The sequence below is a fragment of the Nestor notabilis genome, unplaced genomic scaffold, assembly GCF_000696875.1.
Source record: "Nestor notabilis isolate BGI_N333 unplaced genomic scaffold, ASM69687v1 scaffold10788, whole genome shotgun sequence".
Classification (NCBI taxonomy): domain Eukaryota; kingdom Metazoa; phylum Chordata; class Aves; order Psittaciformes; family Psittacidae; genus Nestor; species Nestor notabilis.
The window spans coordinates 3,101-30,630 of record NW_009938762.1 but is presented as its reverse complement, the minus strand read 5'-3'; the positions used below and the strand labels follow the sequence as shown (position 1 = coordinate 30,630).

The following is a 27,530-nucleotide window of genomic DNA, read 5'->3' as shown; positions in this document are numbered from 1 at the left end:
ATCGCTTTCAGAGCATGCCAGGTGAGACATTTGCTGAGGAACATTTTAAGGGAGTAGTTTCTGTACATGTGTACAATTGCCTCTGCTCACATGTGAAAAATCCTCAGAAGTTACAGGGTCAGGCAGATGAAGGTTAAAATATACAGAGCAGCAGTATGGCTTTTCCTGGGCTAATGCTTTTGATCCCTGTTCTTGTACTGCAGCGCTAAGTCTGAAAGCATATGGTGACATAGCTCTGATGAGGAGGAGGGGTTTATGTTGATGTCCCCCTAACAGTAGGTCGCTAAGATGTTTGATTTTTACAGTACATCTAAAGCATTTTACTTCCAGAATAATTCTTTTCTTTTCAATGCTTAAACCTTTTTCTTTTCTTCTTAGAAGTAGATGCATTTTCCTTGATTAGGCTAGTTTTGTTAGTGATTTAGCAGGCAGTAGGATATGCAAGGGATTACCAAAGCAGTATATTTTCACAGTAGTTTGGGGAAAATTGTTGGAGGGGTTGTAGTTATACCATGAGCTTAATTTCCATCTTGGTAAAAACTCCTTCACTGCACAATTGGAACTAATTTCAGAAATTACTGCGAATGCCAATAGGTGCCAGAAGCACCAAAGGTAGCTGAGGAGATGAATAAGCCATTTATTGCCTTGACCCCTGAACACACACAGGGTTACTTTGCCTCAGTGAATCGTAGAGTAGTTCATAAGTTACATTACAGACATACAGGATGATATTTAAAAGTGACTGGAAATATATATAACTAACCATTAGCATAGTTTTTAAATAAATGAACATTGAAATACTGTTTAGTAGAGAAAATAAAAGAGAAAAAAAATGCAATTTCCAGTAATGCATTTATTTTTAATTTCCATCGAGCAGGATAGCATTGAAAGCAAATACAACACAATCAGAAAACAGTACCTCTGACAAACCTCCTGTGATTGTCACTGACACTAGCAGCTACTACATCATTTATATCTACGTGGGAGTGGCAGATACCCTGCTTGCTATGGGACTCTTCAGAGGTTTGCCCCTTGTGCATACGCTTATCACAGTGTCTAAAACTCTTCATCAAAAGATGGTGCATGCGGTTCTTCATGCACCTATGTCAACATTCAACTCGTGGAAAGCAGGTAATTGAAATGGGAACTCATTGACTCCTGTATGGGTTTCATTTCAATTAAACAGTTTTCATTCTGTTAAAGGATACTGTTGGTTTCCATTTACATTTTCAATCAAGCTGAATGTTAGAAGTTTGCCACATGAAGTAATTTGTGAATCTTTTAATGAGTCTTGATTGCTCTATAAGTGTGACATATTTCAGTTGTCAATTCTGATTCTGAAATATCACCTTGTAAGTTAGAGAAAATGAACTGTTAACTGTTTGAGGCAATAAAACTAGAATAGCTTCTAATGAATAGACCTTGTCTAAAACTGCAATAGAAAAGCTGTAGTCAGCTATGTGGTGACTGACAAGGAGTCAGATGTGGATGAGAAATAGTGCTTTATTTCATAAGTAGTGGTACTAAAATGGCATAAAACATCAGTTAGTGTGAATAATGGTATGCGTATTCAAATTTGGCTCTCGAGTTGATACAGAGTTCATTATGTAACTGGTGCAACAAGTTCTATCTCCCGCTGTACATGAAATTCCTACTTTCTACCCTTCTTTCTGCTGCTTACTAAATTACAGGAGATGCTGGTAAATGACAATACAGCATAGGGTTTCTCCTTCATTTTCCCCTTAAATTCTTAATTCTGTTGTTACCTGGTGATTAATACAATAATTCTGCTCAGAAGCTAAGAAACTGGTGTGCAAACTCATGCAAATGCTGCTGTGCAAATTAGATGTATCAGCAGAGCCTGCTGCATAAGAGATACAGACCTAATGCTTTGTGTTTGGGTTTTTTTGGTTGGTTTATTTTTTTTCAAAATTCCAAAAGTTGAAACAGAAGTTGCAGAGCCAAATTCTTCCATGGGGAAAGAAGCTGTAGCTCCAATAAACTGTAGCAGAATTGCATGTAATAGAAAAAATCTTGTACTTATCCTTAATATTTTGTATTCAGAAAAAGTTGTTCTTTTTATAAAAGTAATAAATATAGGATTTTGGGGGTGTTAAAATGCTTGACTTTATTTTCCTTTTTTGTTTTTCTCAATCCATAGGTGGTATGCTTAACAGATTTTCAAAAGATACGGCAATACTGGATGACTTACTTCCACTTACAGTATTTGACTTCATTCAGGTTTGTAGAATAAAAGTTCTAAATTTTGCTGTCGTAGCACTGTAGAGTTTCAGTTGTACATTATGCAAAAGAAATCTTACTAAGAAGAAGAAATAACAGCTGGAATTAAATCCCTATCCCTTTTTTTCAGTCTGTATACCTATTTACATACGTGCTTATCTTGTACGTTGGCTTCATCGCTTCTTTTTTGAGTACTTGGGTATATGTGTACCTCCACTGTTTGTGCAAACCACTTTTAGCACTCAGACTCAGAAACATTTTTGCCCCACATACCCCTACAGTACAAGTATCCCTGCTTCTGCCTGCATTCAACTTCAGAGGTATAAAGGGCATTCCTTAGTTTCTTTTGGTTGTCATGGCTCAAGATTAGTATTTTTTTCCATGCTTTCCTTTGATTGCATTAATTAATTTTCATGACTTTACGTCCTTAGCCTTTTCTGTTCCCAGTTTGCTAGCATCACTCCTAATTTACTACTTCTCTTTTCTTGAATATATTCTTGGTTTTCTGTTCTTTTTTCTTCCGTGGAAACTCTTCCAGGACTGCCTTATTGGGTAGTTTGAACCATGATCATGATGTGTTCAAATTTCAGATGGGCAGTTCTGTGTGCTTTTTTTTGCCTTTTTTTTTTTTTTTCCCCTTCACAAGTTTGACTGCCTAATTTTGTCTTTATTCCTTTGCATCTTTGTGGCTTCTCCTGAATCTCTGGGATTTAAGCTGAGTCTGTCAGGCACTGGATAACTATTTATGATAGAGGAGAGCTTTAAATGACTCTACGCTTTGAAGGAATTTTACATTCCTAAGATGTAAAATCATAGAATGATTTGGGTTGGACAGGACCTTAAGATCATCTGGTTCCAACCCTGCCATGGGCAGGGACACCTCACACTAGGCCATGTCGCCCAAGGCTCTGTCCAACCTGGCCTTGAACACCACCAGGGATGGGGCATCTACCACTTCTTTAGGCAACCTGTGCCAGTGCCTCACCACCCTCACAGTAAAGAACTTCTTCCTTGTATCTATCCTGAATCTCCTCCCCTTACCTCTTCTCCTATCACTACAGTCCCTGATGAAAAATGTCTCTCTGGCATCCTTGTAGGCCCCCTTCAGATATTGGAAGGCTGCTATGAGGTCTCCATGCAGCCTTCTCTTCTCCAGGCTGAACAGCCCCAATTTTCTCAGGCTGTCTCTAGTCCCCTTTAGTTGTAGAATTGCAAACTTTTCATTTTTTGTATGGAAAGGCTTGTTTCCAGTATCCACCTTGGGAAACTCCATGCATTGCAAAATCCTGAGTTTTGAATGACCTTCCAATTCATCCACACTGAAGAGAACATTGAACAAATACAGAGATAGAGGCAATTCCAGTGTTTGTCAAGGAGGATGCCTTTGTTTACTTCCCATACTGCCTATTCTGAGACCTAGTAGCTTTATGTGGATCCCAGCACCCCTCTAGTGTCCCACCACTGGTGCTGCAATGCCAGCTTTTCCTCAGGTAGAGCTAGTTCCCAGAACATATGAAAAATAAAAGCAAGTCTCCCCCAGCCCTCCTGTTCTTCTCTGCCTTTATTTAGGAGGTGAGCAGGCCTGACTTAATCAACCCAAACACGCTGCTGCACAGGTTACCTGTCTTCTTCCTCTGTGAGTTTGCTGTGCTTTACAATCCCTACCAGCATGATGGTCTGATCAAAACCAAATCACTTTCCCTATATCTTTGTAATTGATAACTTAGGCTTGTGACTTTAGAGAGGCTAGTGCAATTCCACATGAAGAGGTTCAATGACATTACAGCTCTACTTCATGTCCCGCTGATGTCATGAAGATTTGCTGAAGGAGTAAACATGGACACTGAGACTTTCTCTGAATCATTAATGTCATCTTTGGTGTGATCAGGATTCACCAGTGTCTTTTCTGATGTGGCTATTTTGTTTCTGGTATGATTCTATGATTCTGTGATTTTGGATCTGTCATAAGGATGTTATTCCAAAATTATTTTAGTGAGTCTGTCTCTATGTTTCAGACTCTCTACACTAGTTTCTTATATTTTCAACAATGAGGAAAAATCCCTAGATTTGGCTTCTCTGTTGTGAAGCCTTTCAGAGGCTAACCTATGTTCCGATATCCCATAGGTTCACCTCTGTCTCCTCAGTCTCAACTGCAGAGACTCCTGAACATCCGTGATAAGCTGCCTTGTCTTTTCTGGTTCTTCTGGTGAAGATCATCGAACCTACTTGAATGCTGTCTTGAATGCTTTTCACGAATCATCCCTTCATAAAAAAATTCCTTCAGATCTTCCATAGATTCAGGCTTGTTTGGAAGCTTGGACTTCCAAATTCCATGGACCCTGCTAAAGAGGACTGCTAAAGAGTTCCTGAAAGAGGAACTCTGCTTATTATTGCAGAATGTGGGAGTGACCTCTGGACCTAGGATCTGGGACCTTGCCAACCCCTCTGCTTAAAGCAGGTTCAGCTAGAGCAGGTTGCTCAGGACCATTGGATTTTGGATATCTCCAAGGGTGGACACTCCACAAGTCCTCTGAATAACGTGTTCCAGTGGTTGACCATGTCCACATTTATTGTGGGGATGGTCAAAATAATTTTTTTCTTATGTTTAAATGGAATTTTGTGCATTTCAGCTTGAGCTTATTGCCTCTTTATCTTCCCACTGAATACCACTGATGCATTTTCTCTGCACCAAATACCTAGTGGTATTTATATAAATAGAATATAATTGTTAAATATGTATAATTTATAAAAATATCACATATACAGAAATTAATGATTTATATAATAAATACCATCGGGTACTTATACAAAGTGATAAGATCCCCTAAGCCTTCTCTTAAGGCTAAACAATCCCAGCTCTATCAACCTGTCCTTGTATGTGAGTCCCTTTATCATCTTCAAGATGAAGATGATAAGTTTTTTTAGGACTTTATGGGCAGTAGACTTATCAGGGGGCCTTCCCTTTCAGGGACGAGGGCTTTTCATCCAGGATGAGTGAAGCTTCAGGTTGAAAAAGGCCAGGGTTACTCTCCAGTTACTGGGATGTACCCAGTTGCCCATAAAGGAAACAGTGGTATCAGACTTCATATCAATGACGAGAATGGCATCTGTGATGCTTTCTCTGACAGTTGTCTGGCCTGCTTCCATACATCTTGGGTATGAATTGTAGCTTATGACTGCAGTAGCATTACCAATAGTTTTAACATCCATCTTGGTCTTCTACCAGTGCTTACAGTGGGGCTATCATTTCTTGGAGATCCTTCATGTGAGATGCTGCTAGCATATATTGCTTGTCCCTAAGGTCACCCTCAAAAAGTCATGGTGAACTCACTGGACATTTATACCTATGGTCATGACTGGTTTTCCCTAAATAATAAACCTCCATTGTTTAACCAAATTGGCTGCTGCAGTCATCACCACCGTGAACCCTTACCGAATTGCTGTCTCTACCACCAGCTGCATTTCCAAACTGGTGACACAGAGGAAGCATTGGAACATGTCTCCCCATCTGGCCTCTGTCTCAGGCCTGAAAGCTCAGCACCTGGGGCATGGCAGTACAGCACTGTGGCTCTTAACTGGGCTATATGAGCCCTCTGCTGCTGTTCCCTGGCACGCTGGCTCGTGCCTTGATTTTTGCTACTGCCGTTTTAGAGAAGGTGTCATCTGTTCGCCTTTACACTTATTTTGCTATTGCATTGCTCAGATTTCTGATTTAAAAAAAAAAAAAAAAGGGTAAGAAACCTGGAACATGCTTACCTGTTCCTGAAAGACCTCTGACTTGAAGTACTGGAAATTTAAATCCTTCTTTGAATTTATGTAGATGTAGTAGCAAAGGCACCACCAGCAGGTTTCTTTCTAATGTGAAATTAGTTTTGCTTTCCATCTATTTCTTTGCTGAGTGGTCATTTCAAGTGATGTTTCAATGTGATGTTCATCATTTTGTCCAAATTGCAGTTGTTTTGGGCAGGTAAGTTTGCTGTTTGAAGTAGTTCAGTGTGAAAGGTAACACCCTGACGCAAAGCAGAACTTTGCTATTCTGTGTACACTGATATACTTGATTTTCATTAGATTTCGGTATGAGACAAAAACAGTCTAAGTGCTTAAGGTGCTTCTAGAGTAAAGATCAAAGCCTGATTTAGCTAAATCTGTCCGGAGCTACTGAGGATGAGGTCTTCTGAGAACTGTAGTAGTCTCTGGTGGGTTTAATGGATTAACTCTGGAATAAATTTGTTCCTTTTGAGTTATCTGTCTCCTTAAACCACCTTTTTTTTCTTCTGAAACTACTAATTTTTCATACCACTAATCATCTTATGACTTGCTTCCTCTCTTCTGATCAGGACAAGTAGTAGTCAGCTCCTGACAGTCTGGCAGCCCTAGTCCAGACAAGACAGGGACACCACCAGTAGGTTTGGGAGGTGGTTGCAGATACTGCAAGTGGTGTTTTTGCTATTTTAACTGGACAGTGAATGCCTAGCTGCCATTGTTTTTGTGTGGCTTTGTGATTTAGAAGCCTTCAATTCTGGTTGTACAACAGAAAACACTTCTTCCATCTATTAAAAAAGATGGCAGCTATTCCAAGAGGTTATGGATCTGATCTGTGTTATTCAAGATCTTTTCATGGAGGTTTGTTCTCAGCTGCAAATCTTACTTAGGTTAGCACTTTGTGTTTGTTGAAGCAATACATAGTTGCCATGGGAAGGAGATTCATCACCAATCTCTAGTCTATAAAATGACAAGTTTACTGTATCAATAGTATTTTTCTTTCATTCTACAGTTAATACTGATTGTGATTGGCGCTATAACAGTAGTCTCAATATTACAACCCTACATCTTCCTGGCATCAGTGCCTGTGATAGCAGCCTTTATTATGTTAAGGGCATACTTCCTCCACACTTCTCAGCAGCTGAAACAACTGGAATCTGAAGGTAGGAGCAGCAAAATTGGTAGAATTCTAAATCCACAACAAATCAATTGAGAAGCGATTCACCCTTTTACCTCTTCTTTGCCTTTCCTCTTCCAAGGTGCCATTGCTTCTGGGAGCAGAACATTTTTCTCCTTAAAAACAGTGCTGTTACTGATCCAGCCAATACTAAGTGCTCTGCTGCCAAAGAGCAATGGAGAAGATCTTTTTAAAGCTGGGCTTTATCACCACTGCAGCTGAAAACAAATAAAGTCTTGACATACCATTTTCTTGAGAGTAAATGTAACTTGAAAAATTGTGGTCAGTCTTGGTATGTGCCCTATGAGTTTGTTTCTTTTTAAGAAATAATTAGAATGAATATATTTTTATTGCAAAGAATTCTTATTTCTAAGTAAGTTATTTGAGTAAATTTCCTTCCTCTCCTCACATTAAGAGACTATGTTCCAAATAAAATGGAAAACCTCATTCTGAAGGGTGAGTTTGCAGATCAGGTACTGTGATCTGGCTTTACAGCTGGCAGATCCTCAGCAAATCAGTCCTGAATCTTAAATACTGATGACCATCTTTCCTTTTACTCAAGTGTAATTCTGAAGTTCCTCAGATCTAAATCTAAATTTCTTTTATGTTTACAGGATCCAGCATTGGCTCACTACTTTTAAAATTACCATGTTAGTACAGTTGAATCCAGAGCATTAGAGTATTCTGTCTGTGCTAAAAAAAACTTCACTTGATGGAGTTATCAGAATTACAGAAATTCATTTTGGCTGGGGAGGAGCCACCTTTCTCTGCAGGAGCTTCCCCAAGTAGTATGCTAACTATGAAGAATTAATGTGACCCCTTCCTGACACTACACTATATGGAATTTCAACCCAATCATGCAAAGTCTGTTGCTGTATATCATGTTCTGGGATTACTTTGGTCATGTATTCCAATAGCATATGTAAATTAAACACTGACAACAATTACACTGCTGTGAGTTAAAGCATGAATCTGTGTATGCACATTATTTCAAGGGTGTTTGCTTATGAGTGTTTATGATGTTTCTAATTTAAACACTTTACAGCTCGGAGTCCAATATTCACCCATCTTGTTACAAGTTTAAAAGGACTGTGGACACTGAGAGCTTTTGGGCGGCAGCCATATTTTGAGACCTTATTTCACAAAGCCCTGAACCTACACACGGCAAACTGGTTCCTTTACCTGTCAACACTGCGCTGGTTCCAAATGAGGATAGAAATTATTTTTGTTGTCTTTTTTGTTGCTGTGGCATTCATCTCTATCATGACTACAGGTACGATAATTTTGCTGCAGTACTGAAATGGAAGTCTTCTATTTAACAGCTCAGCTTTAGAAGCTTCCAAGGGAAATAAATATACTATTGCAAACATGTTTAGCATAGATTGGAGTCACTGATTTTAGTATGTCATAATAATAAACATGATTTAATTAATATAGAAATTACACATTATTATCTGCAATCTGATGTTGTAGAGGACTCATTGAAAGGATTAGTCTGAAAACAGTATCTGATGGGAGAGAACTTTAGTGACGATAATTACTGTAAACATAATTTCATGTGTTTGAAACCACACTAGTGTAACCATGTTAGTGTACTGAAAAGCTTGGATGTTGATTATCATCTGTATAGTTCAGACTTTTTTAACAAATAGACGTTAATGTTCCTTTCATTTGCATGTTTTTAATGATTTTTTAAGGTCAAATCAGTAGTACAAATAGTCATGCACTTTACTAATTTCCAACCCTCTGATGCATTTTCTGATGTGAAATTTTGCAAAATTAGTAAACCCAGTGCCTGAATGAGAATCACTGTATACCTTAATATCTTAATTGTATTTGAAATGGTGCCCATGGCTGGCCAGGTATAGCCAGTTTCTGACAAGCAGAGAATAGGAGAATAATGTCCTCCAAATGTTGGAATAATTCAATTCTTTGGAAAACCTCAGCAGATCAACTACAGATTACTTCAAATACAGTTTTTAATTGACTATGCTTTTGTTAAGTTTTTTTTTGTTTTTTTTTTAATTTTGAATCTCAGGCATTATTCTCTCTCCAAGTTTTACACTGAACTTTGTGTGCAGGATCTGGATGCAGTTGCAATACTATGGCCACTGACGAACAAGAATTTGCTGATTTTGTTGAGGAGGTTTCTTGTTCTAACAATATCCAAATTTCATTTCATCATACTATGTTGAAAAGGAGCTAAGAAAAGTGTACATTTTATCTAGTATTGTATTGTGTATGAAATGCTATCCTCTATTTTTGTGTAAGGAGCTCTCCTGATTCTTAGGGGAAAAAAATGCAACCACACAAATACTTCTGTAATAAAATACGCATTTACAGTACTTTTGTTACAAAGGAGACTTTTAGTTTCCCTAAAATTCATAGGGAAACAATTTCCCCTGGTGCCCTTCTCATTTTTTATTTCGTGTGCTCAGTAGTTTGACTTTTTTTAGGAAAACTGTTTCATGTCTAATTGTTTTTTTGTATACTTGAGAAAAGGGGTTTGAAGCACTTTTAAAAAACTTGAAAATTCGTCATCTTGCCACCACTTTACTGTTACAAGTAATAGGTCCTTGGGGCAATACTAAATTCATTTTCTTAATCTGTCAGCTTTCAGGAGGAATATTTTGCTTTTCTTGTTTACTTCTATAATTGCTCTGATAATGAGATGTCTATAAGCAAAACAGGAGGAAGTTTGTCGAAGAAAGCCATAGAAGAAATGGAGAAATCATAGAAAGGCATTTGGCTTAAATTCCCAGTTCCATTTAACGCATAATGAGATTAAAATCAACAGTGAGGTGATTTAAATGCTTATATTGTATTGTATGAACTCATAAAGGAAAATCCCTGGAAAACCCCCTGCTTTTTAGAACAGACAATAAAAGCAAAAGAATTTATATCTTTGTGGAACAGTAAATAGAACATGTCCTCTACTTGTCTAAGAAATGAAAATGTAAACCAGTGCAACTATCTTGAATTTTGAAGTTGTCAGCTGTGGTGTTTTAGTTAGATAAGAGTCATTTCACAGATTATATGCTTTGTAAAAGGGAAATGAAAACCAAGATTTGCAGAGGCCTGATTTTCTTTACAGCTAAGTACTAAGATTTAATTTTTTTGTTCTGCCAAAGCAAGAGCAGGGTTTCTAGTGAATTCAATGGCAAAGCCAGGTGTTTAGCTGATGATTAAGCCCTCAGTCCTTTGTGTAAGTAACAAGTCTGTGTCTTCTCCATGAAATAAAAGAGGAGAGAATGTGAATATGTATTTTAAGATATACATGTTAATTTTCTGATTTATTTTCATATAAATTGACTGTGTTTTTTTCCCCACAGGTGATGGACCAGGAAGAGTTGGCATTCTTCTTACTTTAGCTATGAACATCATGGGAACCTTGCAGTGGGCAGTAAATTCAAGCATAGATGTGGATAGTTTGGTAAGCATAAAATGCACTGTACTGTGCTTTCTTTTGAGGAATTGCCTTATTTTGTTGATTATGGGTGTTCAGTGAGTTGTTTTCTGAGCTGGATAAGAGGCAGATGTGTCAGAAAAATTCCCGTCATACCTTTCATAGCAACCTACTGGCTTTGGCACAGCACAAGCTTGAGTTTTTCTAAGATCAGAAATTTTCCTGGACTAGAATAGGCAACAGCAAATATTTGCATTTTCGGATTCAGATTGCAGATGGGAAAACTTCAAAAAGGCTTGGAATTGTTTTGTTATGATTATATACCTTACCAAGGTATATAAAATACATTACTTTGTCATGTTAAGGGCTTAGCACAGCAGATCACAATGCATGTTTTTGAGCTTCCTCCATGCAAAATCAACAGTGATTTAAAAATCTGTTTTAGATTTCCCTGGGGGTCTTTTTCTGGTTTTTTTTTTTTTTTGTGTAAAATGCACTCTGACATAAGGCTTAGGAGTTGTACATACTTACCCCTTGAATTTGTGTAGCTAGTCCATTAGTTAGGCTTGGCTTTGAAACAGAATATTTCACAAGGTTAACTCATCATCACCTGTCTGTTGAGATATGAAAAGTAGGCAGGATACTCATAAAAGTATATGTTTGTTCTTGGAGTTTTTATCATACCTTAGCTTAAATGTATGAAAGTTTTAGATGTTGTTTTTAAATGTAATAGCTATTTCTCTGTTTTACGCTTCAGGCATTTTAGGATCTATTTTAGACAGAACTCTTGTTACAAAATACAGTAGCTTTATAAACAAAAAAAAAAGAATTCAGATAAATTAAAACCTCCCACATCCAGTCATAACCTCTCTGAACCCTAAATTATCTTCTTGATACAACCATGTCAGTATTGGAAAACAAACAGCTTTTACAGCAGATCTTGGTGACAATCCTGCAGTCCTGATTAGCTTAAAAGAGTTGTTGTTTAAAAAAAATGTAATTGGGGCAAACAATGACAGTGCAGGAATATTTGCCAGTTCAATGTATTTTTTTTTTTAAATGTGATTTAACCAGCCTAATCCTGAAGGAAATCCTTAAGAGCCCCAAACCAGGCAATTAACCACTTAAAACATCTAATCTCTTATTTACACATGTGACTGGTGATATTCCAGAAAGTTGACTGCCATTCAGGGACACATTTTTTCCCTGTCTATGAGTTGTTTAATGCTGGCTCTTTCTTTGCTGCTTAGAACAACTTGTCTTGAAGGCCAAGAACTTTGTAAAAAGGCTTCTTTGCCATAACTGCAAGACGCACCAAACAACAGTTGTGTGACTGATAATAAAGTAACACGTGCCATTGGTAAGGCACAGCAGAGACAGAAACATTTGATCAGGTCTCATTTGTAAACTCCATCTTAACCCTGTAAGGCACAATGTGGTCACTTTAAGTGTAACAGTCTATACAAGAATCACATGCACGTTTTATACAGCTGAATGAATGTTTTGCAAAACCAATAGAAAGTCTTACTGTAGGATTCAGAGGGTGCTGGACACATCAGTGTTTCAATAAAGAACTTCCCCTTTTTCAAAATACAGCGATGTTAAAATGTCATCTGTTAGTAGCAATAAGGAAGTAACTCCCTTTCCCCTGAAAAGAGTCTCAAGTTGCTTTAGAAGTTTGTGAGTACTTTTCTCTATATTGAGACAAACTACTGTACTGGAGCACCAGTTATATTCTATTAATTCTATTATTATTCTTATAGCCTTCTAAGGTGCATAAGCTCATAGGTGGATCCTCTGGGCTTCTTTCAGAAGTAAATAGCTGCACACCCCCATCCTATGGATTTTTAGGTATCCCAGATGACAAACTAATATATACTGCTGGCAGGATGGTTTTCCTGACATTGAAAAGTTGCTCCTGTGTGCAAGCAGATAAGAATAGCTTAATGGTTTCAAGATAATAAAATTGCTTCACTGGGTGATGCAGATGTATTATTTCCCATTCTGTATTCTCTACATTTAGCACTTCCCTCTTTAAAGTCTTTTACATTTATTTGGTGACAGATGTCCTACAAAGGCTTGCATGTGTGCCTTGGTAGTATATTTAGTTATACTCTATTTTTCTCTCAAGGAGTACTTTGAAACTCCCCACAGGACCAGATTGACTAGAAGTGACATCTCTCCATATGCCTCTGGTTACAGATATGCACGCACCGCTCTAGCTAGCATCATTCTTGCTCTTCCTTGAGCTGTGACATCTGTGCTTAAAGCCTGCACAGAAGCCTTCACTGAATGTATAGTACATTTGTAGGTAGCAGGTTTTGGTTGTCAGATAAACTGGAGTTTTCTGCAAGTGGTTAAAACCCATGCCCAAAGGCATAGCTGCTCAAATGAGCGCATAACATTAAGCTTGTATTGGGTTGTTTTACAAGATATGCAAAGGATGGGACGTCAGTGAAATAAATGCAAGCAGAAGGACAGGAAGGCAGGAGAGTAGAGGAGCAGGATCATGTGAAGAAGGAAAAAAGAACCAGAAGAAATACTGGCCAAACAGATGTGTAGGTGGCAAATTGACTTTATTTCAGACAATCTCCTTCCTGAGCTTTCCATGACACTGACATATATATTGAAAAAATCTGAGTTTCTAGGTTGGATTTTTTTTTTTACATACACAGATACTCTCTTTGAAGCAATTTCTGTTGAACTGGTTTGGCTTTAACTGAAAAATCCCCATTGTCTTTTAATACCTCGTAATGGTTTTGGCATTTCATTCTTTACATCCCCAGCCCTGATACTTTATCTGCTCTACTGTTTTTTTGTTGGTTTTTTTTTTTTTTTTTTTTTTAAACATATGTGGTCACTCTGACAGCTCTCCATTGTTTCATTTATAGCTACCAGTTAGGCTGGCTTTATCTTTTCACTTTGATCATTTCTGTTAATATCCCTTTAGCTGGTTTTCAGTCCTTTTCTTATCCCTCCAGGCAGCCTTGAAGTATTTTTAATTTTTTTCCTTCATAAGGAAATAGAAAATAACTTTTCCAGTAAGTGCTGCTTTCACAGATAAGCATTGGCTTGTCCCAGTGGACTGTTCTAATGTTTTATAACCTTCTTGTTCACTGATGTGTATTCTGTAGTAGCAGTGCTATAACTGGGAAGGACAATTCATTTTAACAGGGGCAGAGAAAATGCCATGCTTTTACTGTTGCCAAGATTACTTATGTAAGGAGATACGAAAAGAATCCCCCAAAGAGATATTGAAACTGCGCTTGCTAAACCTCACGGTGTCCAACCCTGTATTTCAGGCATGCTGAAGAAATAAGTAGAGGACCAAATAAAAATTCGGATGTAGAAAAAATAATGATGCTTTCTTTTCCTACTGTCAGCATAAAACCTGAGACCTCTGCTAATTTGCAGAGTTTAAGTAGACTAAATACTTGACTGTAAAATCTGCATCAGAATTGAGAATTCTCAAAGTGAGGTGTTGGTCATCTGGAAGGAAGAAGAATCAAGAAAAATCTGTTAGAACATTTCCCTTTCTGCCTGCAAAGCAGTGTGAGAAAGAGTGAAAAATTCAGTACAAGTTTTAAATTAACTAATTATTTCGTTTTTGCAGTTTGGAACAGGAGTATATGCCCTATAATTGCACCCAAAATGTAACAGCAGAAGATGTGAAACAGAAGCAGAAAAGAACATGGGACCTGATGAAATTAAGTGTATTAGATTACATGTAGAAGAATTACTTCTTGCACTTTCAGGAAATATACATTACATAATTATATTATGAATTCTCCTTCAACATTAAGAAGAGTTAAGTGTTATTAATGAAAAAGTAAATTAAAGAATGTGCAGTGTTATTAAAATCTCAGTAAAATACAATTAGGCAAGGCTAAAAATAGTGTATTATGCTCTAGACATTTTTAGATGGAAGTAGTAAATATACTCCTTTATTCTAAGCATTAACTAGTGAATGTGAATATAGCAGGCACGTTGTTGATGGGAGTAATGGATAAGAAACTTGCTGACACCTACACTATAGCTGTCATTATGAATGACAGAAGATTTCTATCTATGAAAGGAAGAATGGATATTTTTGTAAAATGTGAGTGACATTTATGCTGCATTCTGCCCAGATCTAAATCTTCTAAAAGAAAGCATGCTTTTGAATATTCAAAGTATTAAGCTGTCTAAAATATCTGCATATGTGATGTGACTGATAAATCAGCCAGAGGAGCTGTGACATAGAGATTAAATTTTCTGCTGTAAGAGAAGGCTCTTTGTCCAGCTGGTTTCATAGCTACTGATATACTATAGTATACTGATAGATTTTAGCTACTGTGTAATGATAGGATCACTTGGACAATCATAGGGAATACCTGCCTGTACAAGTGTTCACAGCTCTTTCCAAAGCCAAGAAAGACGTTCATTTCTGAATTTTTCTGTATGGATAAGATTTCTAAACCAAACATACCGTCGAACACTGACTAAAATAAATGCATGGTGCTCATCCATGCATGTGTTACATTTACTATAGACAGACAGGAAGAAATTGTCAGTCTGATCCAAGATCTTTCTGTTTGTATCACCGACTGAGATAACATTCATATATCAACATGATGATGACCATGCCTTTCTATCTTGCACAGTGGTTGAGATGGAAATTGTAGTCAATATGCTTGGGTGTTAGCATGTTTTTCATAATTTCTGTCACAATAGTGTTTCAAGATGCTAATGTAAGCTACAATCCCAGTATTTCCTTGCATTGTGTATAAATTTGCTTCCACATGGAAAATCCACCTAACAATATTTCAGTCTGGATCGAAGAACAGGAAGGAAAGATAGATCAAGTAGAATCACTTTGCAGAAGGAATACATAAGCTGTTAAACAAGGTCAAAGATGGGCAAAGGCTTTTCCATAATGCCACTGAAGAGGGATACTACTGGGAATACAGATTAAAGAACAAATGCTAATAATAAGGCCCAGATATTCCTGGATGCAGTAGCTAAGCAGGTATCTATCTATTTATTAATTTAGTTTGCTAAGTAATGCCTGACAAATAAGCATCTTATGATTTACTATCTTACAGTAGTCTCTTAAGAGACTATCATATAATTTACTCTCATTGTTTACAAGGACAAATTTTGGTAAAATGAAGAATCTAGTTAAGTTAGTTGGACTAGCACTTAGGAACCTGAATGTAAAGTCAAGTCACGTTTTCTTCAAGTAAGGGGCTGAAATTTGTTTCCTGAATACAGGAGAAAAACAATAGGAATTTTTGGAGACTGTAGGACTATGAGCATGAACAACATTCTGTAAAAGCATATTAGAAATTACAGCCTCTACAGAATGGATTAGTTAACCCAAATAAACTGTTGTTAGAGGTCAAGAAGCAAATAGAGCAGGGAGACTTGACATTTGAGGAAGAACTGGCTGAGAAGCTGGAGCTAAAATGGCCACTTCAGATGAACCCACCAAAATGGCAGTGGTTGTGACATGGTAGAATAACAACTGTCACTTTTGGTTAAGAAAGAGAAATGGGAAGTATTTGGTGTCCCCCATCAGTTTGTTAGTCTGCTGGCAGCAGTCTTTAGAAAAAATTTTGAAGAAGTAGTGAAAGATGCAGTGTTTGCAGAGTGAATTCACTGAGGTTTGCTGACATTAAGGTTGCATCAGACTAACATCATAACTGTATTCTATGATTTATTTTCCAGACAAAAGTAATGTAGTAGATCTCATTTGTCTTCAGGAAAGCACTGGCTGTGGCTCTGTTTCAGAAATGGTATAAATGAAGGAGATCAGGATTATTACAAGAACTGTAAACTTGTTAATGAGTTGGACAGAAAGGAAATGGCATTAAGCTGTAAGCATTAACCTGTAGGGAGGCTACTCAACAAAGATCAGATTTGTGACCAAGCTCATTTTAATCTTCTTTTAATGCTCTCAAAAAAAAAAAAAAAAAAGTGTTGAAGAAATCTGTCAAAGGCACAAAGCTGAAAGGCAATGTTACCATGAAGGATGCTGGGAATTGAAAGGTATTAAGTGACCTCAAATGGCAGATACAAAATAGATTTCAGTAACTGAAGTGCAAAAACTTGAATTTAGGGACTGCTAAGAATAACCTCTGAGGTAAGTAAGGATCTCCTTGGTGAGAAGTGGCTAAGATGGGGGAAAGCTTGGCTGATGACTGCTCAGTCAGAGGGTGGCTCAAAGATGTAACTGTGAAGAAAAGACCATATGATCCTAGGGTGTGTTAATCAAGATATTCCTAATACACATAGGAAAGTATCAATGCCTTTGTACAGTGTCTTTGTGAAACGTCATCCAAAATGCTGTATACATTCTGATCAGACAGGCAAGAGTAATTTGAACTGGGATGTTTGAAGAAGGAGAACATATGTTAAGAAAGAGGCTTAAACCTGGGGTTTTCTCTAGTCCTGGGGAACAAAAGGTGACTGGGCTAAGGTAGCTCTCCATAAATTAATGAGGAAAGCAGCTAGGAAAAATAACTATTTACAATTCAAAATTAATAAATTTACAAGAACAAACTGGCCCATAGACTTAAAAATATGTTTTCTGACCACCTGAGCAGTAAAGTTCTAGTGAAGGAGATAAATGAACTATTTACTAAATGACCCTTGACCCATTAAAAAAAAATCAAGGGGAACACTTCAAGTCCCATGCTCTTTTGAAAATTCACCAAGACTGCTACTAGCAGCTTCTGTCTGAAGTTCATGAACTACAGGACTTGATTATTTCATCGAATACATATAATAACAGCTATAAAATTAGTCGTTGTGGAACTTACTACTAATTATTTGCTAAAAAGTATAGATAGTTTCTCATAGAAACTCAAATGTTAGTGTCTGATGAATGTTCCTCTTTATTTGATGCTACAGCTTTACATCTTTCAATTTCCACACAGTCTGCTGATCTTTGGAGATCAATCATCATTCAAGGAACTTCAGTTTTTCGGTTGGGCAACCCCTTCAGGAGGAAGGAGTTGGAAGACTCCAAGATTGCTTTCATGATCATACTTTGTTTTTATAAGTACAGATCATCAGCGATTTTCAAAATACATTTTTAGAGGTAGAAAGCCTTATTGTGTCTTTCTGCAGAAATGGAGATCACATGTTGGACTACTGTCAGTAGTAAAAAAGCAAGAGAATATCGAGCTCTATACAAGAAGTACCCTACCACTGAAAATTATGTCATGGTATAACTTACACAGAAAAAAGACTCACTGTTCTGTCTAGGAATTAAGAATAACTTGATTGCATTTGTTTTGACAACTGAGTATTAATTAAAATTAGAATACTCTTTGTTTTGATTTGTAGATGCGGTCTGTCGGACGAATATTTAAATTCATTGACATGCCAACAGAAGAGATGAAGAACATTAAGCCGCAGAAGAATAATCGGCTTTCAGATGCCTTTATAATTGAAAACAGGCATGTGAAGGAAGGAAAGAACTGGCCATCTGGGGGCCAAATGACTGTGAAGGACCTTACAGCCAAATATGGTGAAGGAGGAGCTGCTGTATTAGAAAACATTTCCTTTTCAATAAGTTCGGGGCAGAGGGTGAGACAATTCTTCATGTGTTTGATCTGACTACTATTAAGCTTAACTGTAGAAATGTCATTATAAACCTATTCATTGACTAAAGAGTAAGGTCAGTAAGGTTTTGTAAATTAAATTGTCACAAAACAAAGTAATCATCTAAAGCACCTGAAGAACAGAAATGTCTTGTGTCTCTTAAAAAGAGCTTGTCTGTAGGATTATTGGCTACAAACGAAGTAAGGGCAAGGAAAATCTGCCTCAGTTATCCTAGAAATCTCGAGGCTATTTACACTTCAGTGAAGCACAGTGAGGATGGTTACTGGACATGAGGAGCAGCATATACTGATAAAATACATATGCAGCAGTTCCCCAAGCTGTATTCCTGTGCCTGAAGTTGTCTGCCTTCTCCTGCTGGGAGAGGGAAGCTTGCTGGTGAGTGCAGGTGCTGGGGGCAGCCTGACCCAGGTGGAACAGAGCATGAAAGAATACCAGCTCCTGTGCCAAGGGTAATGCACTGCTGACTCTGATGGCCAGAGGGTGGAGGTGCCGTCTCGCCCGTTCAATGAGGGCTCTAGGCCACCCCAAATTATTATACAGCAAACCATAAACAGCTCTATTCTTCAGACCATTGCCAGATGTCTAATTAATCTTCCTGCGTGCTTGGAGTTGTGTTCAAGACAGAGTGTTAATTTCAGGACAGCAGTTAGGCAGAGGTTTAACACTCTGCTTTAAGTTCAAGCTGAAGGACCATCCTCGGTGGGGTGGGAAGAAAGGCTTACGTGACTTTCTGAGCAGCAGACACACAGATGAAGAGGAAATTTTAACTCACCCACATAGATGAGAAAAAAAAGATTCAGTGATAGCAACCTGGCCTCACCAGAAGGCAGCTCTTTGCTCCTAGTTTGGATAACACCAGTCTCTGCCAGGTTTGGTAGATCTGTCTTGGTTTACATGAACTGAATGTTTCATCTACTAAGTTTGAGGGCACCAAAATCTTGAGACTGGGGGTCTGACCTCCTGTAACACTATCTTGAAACCTCTCTGCCTTTGGAAGAGAGGCACCTGTGATTCCTGGAGCACGGAGGTGCAGGTGCCACTGCAGTCTGGTGGATTTACTTCCTGGAAAATCCCTTGGAGAATGGAAAATGAAAGATAATTTTGTACTGTACAGAGAGCGGGCAGAGCATTTATAACAAATCTTTTTTTAAATGGCTGTGATTTAGGAACTCTATCCAATTTTGGTGATGAATCATGACCTCAGAGGAAACATTTCCAGAATTGAAGCATGCTCCTTAAACTGGAGAGGATTTGTCTCTGCCCCATAGGGAAGCATAGGTAAAATAAGCAGGGAAGGGGAGAGCTCTTCTCTGGTGAAGGGGTAGAATATCACAGCACAAGAACAGAATAGAGTAGCACAGCACAAGACTAGACTAGACTAGACTAGGACAGGACAGGACAGGAAAGGACAGGACAGGACTACCATCTTGGTAAAGAAATATTTCCTAATGTCCAGTCTAAACCTCCCCTGGTGCAGTATTGAACCATTCCCACGTATCCTATTACTGGATACCAGAGAGAAGAGCTCAGCACTTCCCTTTCCACTTCCCCTCCTCAGGAATCTGTAGAGTGCAATGAGGTTGCCCCTCAGGTTCCTATTCTCCAAATCAAAGTCCTCAGCCACTCCTCATAGGACGTTCCTTCCAGCCCTTTCACCAGCTCTGCTGCCCTCCTCTGGACACATTCAAGGACCTTCACATCCTTCTTAAATTGTGGGGCCCAGAACTGCATATTGTGCTCAGGGTGAGGCTGCGTCAATGCTGAATACAGCAGGATAATCATCTCTTTTGACCTGCTGGTCATGCTGTGTTTGATGCGCCCCAGGATGTGTTTTGCCCTCTTGGCTGCCAGGGCACACTGCTGCTGACTGCTATTGAGTCTGCTGCCAACCAGCACCACCAGATCCCTTTTGTGCAGGGCTGCTTCCCATCCACTCCTCTCCCAATCTATATTTGTGCCCAGCATTACTCCATGCCAGGTGCAGAATCCGGCATTTCAACTTCTTAAATTTCATTAATCATTGTCTAGAGGTCCAGTCCATCTAGATCCCTCCGCAAGGCCTCTTGGCCCTCAAGAGAGTCAACAGCACCTCCCGGTTTGGTATCATGAGCAAACTTGCCGCTGGTGCATTCAACTCCTGCATCGTTGATGAATGTATTCAACAGAACTGGCCCCTAGAATTGAACCCTGAGAAACCCCACTGGTGACTAGTTGCCAGCCAGATGTAGCTCCATTCACTACACACCTTTGAGCTCTGCCCTTCAGCTAGTCCTTCACCCAGTGCACTGTGAAGCCGTTCATCCCACAGTTGGAGGGATGCTGTGAGGGACAGTAGCAAAAGCCTTACTAAAATCCAGAAAAACTACATCCACCACCTTCTCTTCATCCATCTTATCGCAGAAGAGTATCAAATCAGTTAAACAGGACTTTCACTTTTGTGAACTCACATTGACTCTGCATGACGAGTGCATCATTCTTCAAATGTCTTTCAATATTATGCAGTATAATCTCTATAATTTTCCCAGGAACTGAGGTTAGACTATCAGTCTGTAGTTCCCTGGGTCTTCCCTCATGCCCTTTTTGATGACTGGAATCAATAGATTAGGCCAGTGCAACACAATACAGACTGCTCATACGGTTTGGAGGCCTGAAGCACTGTTCCTGAAAGGATGCCAGGCAGCAGGAAGAATCCCTTTCTTCACCTTCAACACATATATTGTCACCCTACAAAAGCAGCTCACAGACAGGACATTGTTAGCTGTGTAAAACCCAGCTGTTGGAAAAGGCAGTATCTTGGCATTTGCTGGTGGATTCTGCAGCTGTTGCTCATTCCAGCAATTGGTCAGTGCAATCTCATAAGGGAAACAGAACATTTAAAAAAAACCCCTGTGTATTATTTTTCTTTACACCCTAGGAGGTAGGGAAAAGCAGCACCAACTGGGCAGGTTGAGGACTTGCATTGCTGCTTGGGGCTGGGCAAAGGCATAGTGTGTGCTGTGCCCACTGCCTCAGACCAAAGCTACCCCACAACAGTCATGGTCCGATCAGAATTAGGCCCTCTGATTTCAATTTTATGGCAATAGAGTAGCTTAATAGTGTGATTCAGGTGCTCCCTCTACTTGGTTTTTGTCTGCTGAATGAGATTTTGCTGAAGAGAGCTTCATAGCAAAAGAAAGGGGAAAAGCAGTGTCCTGGGTTCAGCTACAGCAGCCATTTTTTCTCCTTCTTAGTAGCTGGTGCAGTGCTGTGTTTTTGACTTTCAGTCTGGGAACAATGCTGATAACACCGATGTTTTTAGTTGTTGCTAAGTAATGTTTACTCTGACCAAGGACTTTCTCAGTCTCATGCTTTGCCAGAGAGGAGGGGAAGCCAGGAGGAAGCAGAGGCAGGACACCTGACCCAAACTGGCCAAAGGGGTATTCCATACCACAGCACGTCATGCCCAGTATATAAACTGGGGGGAGTTACCCGGAAGGCCCAGATCGCTGCTCGGGTCGGGCTGGGTATCGGTCGGCGGGTGGGGAGCGGTTGTGTCCTTTTCCCTTGTTATTCTTGTTATCATTATTATTGGTAGCAGTAGTGGTTTGTATTATACCTTAGTTACTGGAGAGCTGTTATCTCAACTCGTGGGAGTTACATTCCTTCGATTCTCCTCCCCATCCCTCCGGGAGCGGGGGGAGGAAGGAAAAGGGGGGGAGTGAGCGAGCGGCTGCGTGGTTCCAAGTTGCCGGCTGGGCTTAAACCACGACAAGCAGAAAGACCTGGACTAATCAGTATAAGATAACATAGAAGCAAATTTGTGTTCTTCAGCTAACAGATTTTTCATCTTAATTAATTCTAACAAAATAAAGATGATTCTGGCCCAGTGTTTTATTCAGCCCTTTCTGTAGGCTTTTATCATTCCCAAATGAATGACATTTACTATCCCGTTGAGATTCATTTGAATTTTTCTCCACCGCTGAGATCTCTAAGTGTTTCTGCCTTTGTCTGTGGTTAATATGTGAGCAGTACTGAATGTTTGCTTTTATGGTTTGCATTGCAGGTGGGCCTTTTAGGAAGAACTGGTTCAGGAAAAAGCACTTTACTGTTTGCATTTTTAAGACTGCTGAATACAGAAGGGGATATCCAGATTGATGGAGTCTCCTGGAACACGGTCAGTGTGCAGCAATGGAGAAAAGCATTTGGAGTGATTCCTCAGGTAATGAGATTACTGAATATATGTGTCTCTTTTTTTCCATTGGTTCTACATACACTTCAAGCTGGAAGTTAATTGTTTTATGCTAAGGAACAGAAACAAAACACAAAGATTTTATTAAAAGGGGAGATGGATGGATGGAGGGATGGATGGATGGATGGATAGATGGAATGATTTGCAGCAAACTACTTTTTGAGGGTTTCTATGCCAGTTACACAAGAACTGTTCTAGAACTGGGAAGGTACAGCACACTCAAACAAAAGTAAGTGTTCATACCCTGCTTTTTTCCTACAGCTCTGAAACAGTTTGCGTCTTGATTCAAAATAAGATAGTGCCACCTGAAATGAAAAATACAGTCAGTGGTGGTCTCAGCTACTGTTTTCTAAAGCACTACAGCACATATTATGGTTAATGTGTGGATGCTATACATTGCCTGTTTTCCATGACAGGATAGTACCAAAATTATTGCTTTTCTCATATTTTATTAGACCACTAGCTGGTTCCCAACATGGGCTCAGCACTTTTTTAGCTGTCACCTCTCATTACCATGTCATAGTGCATGCATAAGGGAGCACTTCATGTTACTTATGCTTGCAACAGTGCTGGCATATGGGAAGTAATGCCATTTCAGAGATGAAAAAGGAAACAGCTCCTCACATGGATTTAGGCACCCTAGTACTTTCAAATAACTGGAACAAGTGAAATAGTCTAAGGAGGAACAAAGAATTAAACCTAGGGCTTCCCAGTCTACTGTCTTAAAAAGCAGTTACTGTCTGAGCAAGCTGGTGAGCTGCAGTGTGGTGGAAAGCTGTGTGCACTGACAGCTTGAGGTACTTTAACATAGTTGGAAAGAATCTTGGACAGCCAGCTAATTGAACTAAAATATATGCTGTCAGGTTTACATTTTCAAAATAGTGGTTTTCTTTTCTACAACTATCACAGAGCAGAGATCTATCATCACTTTCACCCTTCCTTGGGTATGTTGGCTAAAATCTGCTTTCTACCATAATGCAACAGTCCAAACTAATTGTAGTAAAGTCACTTCTGATATATTTCAGTGTCATGGAGGTGGGATTTAACTCTAACTGAGGTGTTCCTTATGGCACTGTTTTGGCTTTGGTACCTGTTAAAAGATGCTGAAATGCTCATGCTGGAAACACAATGTTTGCAAGCACAAGAGGAACTCAAAAATTATTTTTTCTACTTCATGATCAGCTTTGAGTTGTGACAGCCTCGCTTTCAAAAATGTTCTCCCACAGCAGCCTGAGTGGCATTTATTTAATGTAGGGCATACAAAGAAGACACAGCTCTCTCTCCCCTCTCTGCATTTCCACAAAGATGCTCTGAAATTTCCTTAAAGGCAGCAAATTTGTAGCACTTTGACCTTGCCAGAACAGACCCTTTCTTCACTGCCAAGTTACACCCTCAAAAAAACAGAGAGAAGTGTTGAGTTCACTGGTTGGATTCCTTTCTTGCCTGAACTCTTCTGACAGCCTGGTTGGTCACACGCTGCCTGTTGAGCTGCGGCTTGCTTGGCAAGCTGCCCTTTGATAGCTGACCTGTTGTCACTCTTTCTGTCCTCTATTCAACATTTTCACATCTATCTATCCTTTAAATTTCTATTTCTTTATTATTGCTGGTTCAGTTCTGCCGCATGATTGTTGCTTAGTATGAAAAAAAGTCACCCCTTCAGATTGAGGGCAGCTGTGCAGTGAACCGCAAATGCAGCTGCGTCTAATGAGTTTAGAGGACAGGTATGTTACACAGCTGTCCTCCAAAGGATGGATGTCTAAGATTAAGGATGCTTTAATAGTATAAAGTATGTCTCCTTTGTGAAATTTTCCTATACAGTCAAGCATAACTTCCTGCACTGGAAGGGGCTTCCCTGTCTTTCCCATAGTTATCCTTCTGCTCTCAGCCATTTTCCTTTGGATTCTGGTTGCCCAGCAGTGTTTCTGCTTTCCATGTCCAGCTGTCCTTGGGAATACATGGAATGAGGAGAAAACTGAATGCTTGGTAACAAGTAGCCTTGTTGTTCCAGTGAAAAATATGATTAATAATTCTCATAGCTGAGTACTCACTATAGAATCACTAATGGCATAGAAAACATCATTCTGCAGCCATCAGCAAAATGTGAGAGACATTTGTTACATGAGCAGTGTAACTTGCTCTTCTGGTAATGAGGTGCATTGTTAGTTCATTGTTAAAATTACACATTTAGTTCAGTTTGGAAGTCCCTGATAATGGATCAACACCAAAAAAATCCCAGCCCTCCATTCTCTGGAAGGTTATGAGAGTTCCCAGCCTGTTTACATGCTTCAGCTTGCAGCTCCTGTCCCAAAGCCTTGCCAAAGAACTGCACATTATACCTCAGAAGTTCCCACATTCAGAACAAAATGAAGTTTTCGACAGCACTCTCCCAGCAGGGAAGAGAAATTGCATATGCCACCCTGCCTTTCCCAGCAGAACAAAGGGAGCCTTTTGTTCTTTGCCCTTCACCTACGGCTTCAGAATGGAGGAGAAAAATTAGTTGCCTTTCCTTTCCTGGGAGGCTGGCCTACATCAACACCTGATATTCTCTGTCTCCGGGAGAGGCTTTGCTAACAAAAGAACGGAGCTCTACTTGAGGCATGCTTCCTTGTGAAAACTTTCCAAACCTCTCCTTCTCTTCCTTATCCCTAAATTTCCCAGTTTAGAAGAAAAGAAGTGCTTTTCCTCTGCCAGAACCTCACTGATGCATGCCTGCATAGCACACAGTGTCGGCCGGCAGCGTGGTCAGAGATCATGCTGAGCTAGAACAAAGACAAACCCCCTGTCTTTTAGTATCTCAAATCCAGCATTACAGTGGCGTGAAGGTGTGAATCATATAAAACATGTTTCCTGGAGCACCCCACAAGGAAGGTCCTTCCTGTTGCTCCTCACACGCCTGCACTGTTGAAGCATAGCTGGACCACATTTCTGCTCCTACAGGATGTTTGTCATTACCATGCAAAGCCATTACTCCAGCAATAACAGGTTGTTTGAAGTATAATCGCAGCCCATCATGCCTTCTTTCTGGGCAGTCCTTTCTGATGTTTTTTCTGCAAGAGTTTTCCCACCACATTTCCAAGGTGAGGACATCCAGCTGCATCTGATTTCAACACTGAAGCTCTTTTGTGTACAGGTCCTCACGCAGATTGCATCCTGAAATATTTAACTGACTCAAATTGAGAAAATGCCTTCGGAAATTTGGCTTTGAGTGGAGAACAGGAGACCTGCAGCAAATGTTCCATTAAAATCAATGAGGAAAATCCTGAGACCCATAAGGTGCTGCTAGCTCAGAGGAATGAAATTACTTCTGAAGTCGTCTTAAGTTCTTACTCCACTGCATCTTGGTGGATTTCATGCTGGTTTTATGTGTAAATACTCCATATAGAGTTAACATCAAGCCTAGCATGGAGAATGAGATTACTACAATTTGTGGGACTGCTAGCTGACCATAAAAAAAAATCAAATCAGTTTTGCGCCATTATTTTACTTAAAAAGTGGAATTTCACAACTTTCATCTTTGTTGTTCCGATTTTTCAGTAGTTATCTCATTTTGTTCATCATATCTGTCTGTCTCTCTGCCTGTCTGTCTCCAGCCCTGTTTCATCACTTCTCATACTCTTCAGGGCTGTGCACTTTGGAGGTCACACAGGGGGTGGCTGTTCTGAAGCATGCCAGAGCACTCCTGCATGGGGCAGTGCTGCTCCCCAGAGGGCTGGGCTCCTGCAGGGCAGCTGCTGCACCGGACCCATGCACAGAGCAGCTGAGGACATTCATCAAGAACCCACATGCTCATTTCAGGCGGTAGACAGGTTGTTTTCTGCATTATGGGTGCAGTGTTGTACAGCACTTGGGTTTACCAGTAAGCTCTGTGGGAGGCAGAGGTTTTAGCATCTTCAGGGGAGAAGCTTACAGAACTGGTCCCAGAAAACTTGCAGAAGGACTTCATTGCTCCCATGTTCTTATTCTTGTCTGGAAATACTTTGTCAGTGTAAAGTCCCCAGAGCATCTCTTACAAAAACAAAACCTTTAACTCTGCTCTTAATACTAAAGCATTCACATAACAATTTGATTGTCTTTCCATGCTGATGTTCTTGCCATAATATATATGAAGCAGAAGAGGCTACATGGGGGTCATGTTGTTGTTACTCTAACTTCTCTGTGTGTGGAGCTGGTATCTAGTTCTAACTGATACCACATTTGTTCTCCAGCCCTGGAGTGTATGGGAACAGGGGTCCATGGTCTCGCAGAGGACTTGCACATATGTTGTCTTTCCACTGCAAGAGCAGCTACTCACAGCCAAGATACTCCCTCACCTTAGCAGCCTCTTGTCAACTGATGCTTTACTCTTCTGTATGGGTTTGCTTGGGTACTCCAGGGTGTTGGTTCTTCACATAACACTTAAATCACTTAGGAAGCCCATTGCCACAAGCTGAGTGTATCCCACACCATAACCAGTATGCAGAAGCTCTAGCTGCTGAGGGGGACTAATGCCTTTCAGAGGGGTTGTTTTACAATATTTGGGGTGGTCAGAACATAAGCATGACCATATCTGTATTCCTGAGTGTTTTGCTTGTGTGTGGATGTCAAGTTTGAGAAACTATTTGTTGTGTGATCACATCCGTGAACATCCTGGGTGAATCTGAACAAGTGACCGAGAAGGAAATGGTTCCAGATTTGCTGCCAGGCACCCTAGCCATCCATTCACCCTTCCAATTCTCCTCTTATTTCTACTTCTGCCATATTTATAAACAACACAGAAGTCTGTGGCATGCACTTTTGGGTTTGGGTTTTTTTCACTTTAGAGTTCAAGCTTTTAAGAATTTTGCGGGTTTTTTCCCTGATTATTTTTAAGTGGACTCTAACCTGGCTGTGTGACTCACATATTTACTCAAGTGAACCCTATGTGGTTTCTAATGAGCTGGGAAGAAGGTAGTGTTGAAATGGAGAGAGAGAAGTACTAGAATTCAGGACAATGAAGTATTTACCTTGTGGGGGAAAAAGAAAAAGAGTACATTTGGGAATAGCTTGCTTTTAGTGACCTGCTTCTTGAAAGCACAGTTATTAGGAATAACAGCAGTTTCTGAAGAAAGTAGTTTCATTTATTTCTC

The 27,530-nt window shown here is 39.6% G+C and overlaps 1 protein-coding gene across 1 annotated transcript in view; it reads left to right on the top strand.

Moving 5' to 3' along the window:
• Window positions 1-27,530, top strand: part of CFTR (cystic fibrosis transmembrane conductance regulator (ATP-binding cassette sub-family C, member 7)) — a gene marked incomplete at both ends in the record, with an annotated part of 51,578 nt that overhangs the window by 21,867 nt on the left and 2,181 nt on the right. The window contains 7 exons of the mRNA XM_010019502.1: window positions 878-1,131; window positions 2,162-2,241; window positions 7,016-7,166; window positions 8,226-8,453; window positions 10,513-10,613; window positions 17,919-18,161; window positions 22,240-22,395. Coding sequence (XP_010017804.1) covers window positions 878-1,131; window positions 2,162-2,241; window positions 7,016-7,166; window positions 8,226-8,453; window positions 10,513-10,613; window positions 17,919-18,161; window positions 22,240-22,395 — 1,213 coding nt within the window. The remainder of the gene's footprint in view (window positions 1-877; window positions 1,132-2,161; window positions 2,242-7,015; window positions 7,167-8,225; window positions 8,454-10,512; window positions 10,614-17,918; window positions 18,162-22,239; window positions 22,396-27,530) is intronic.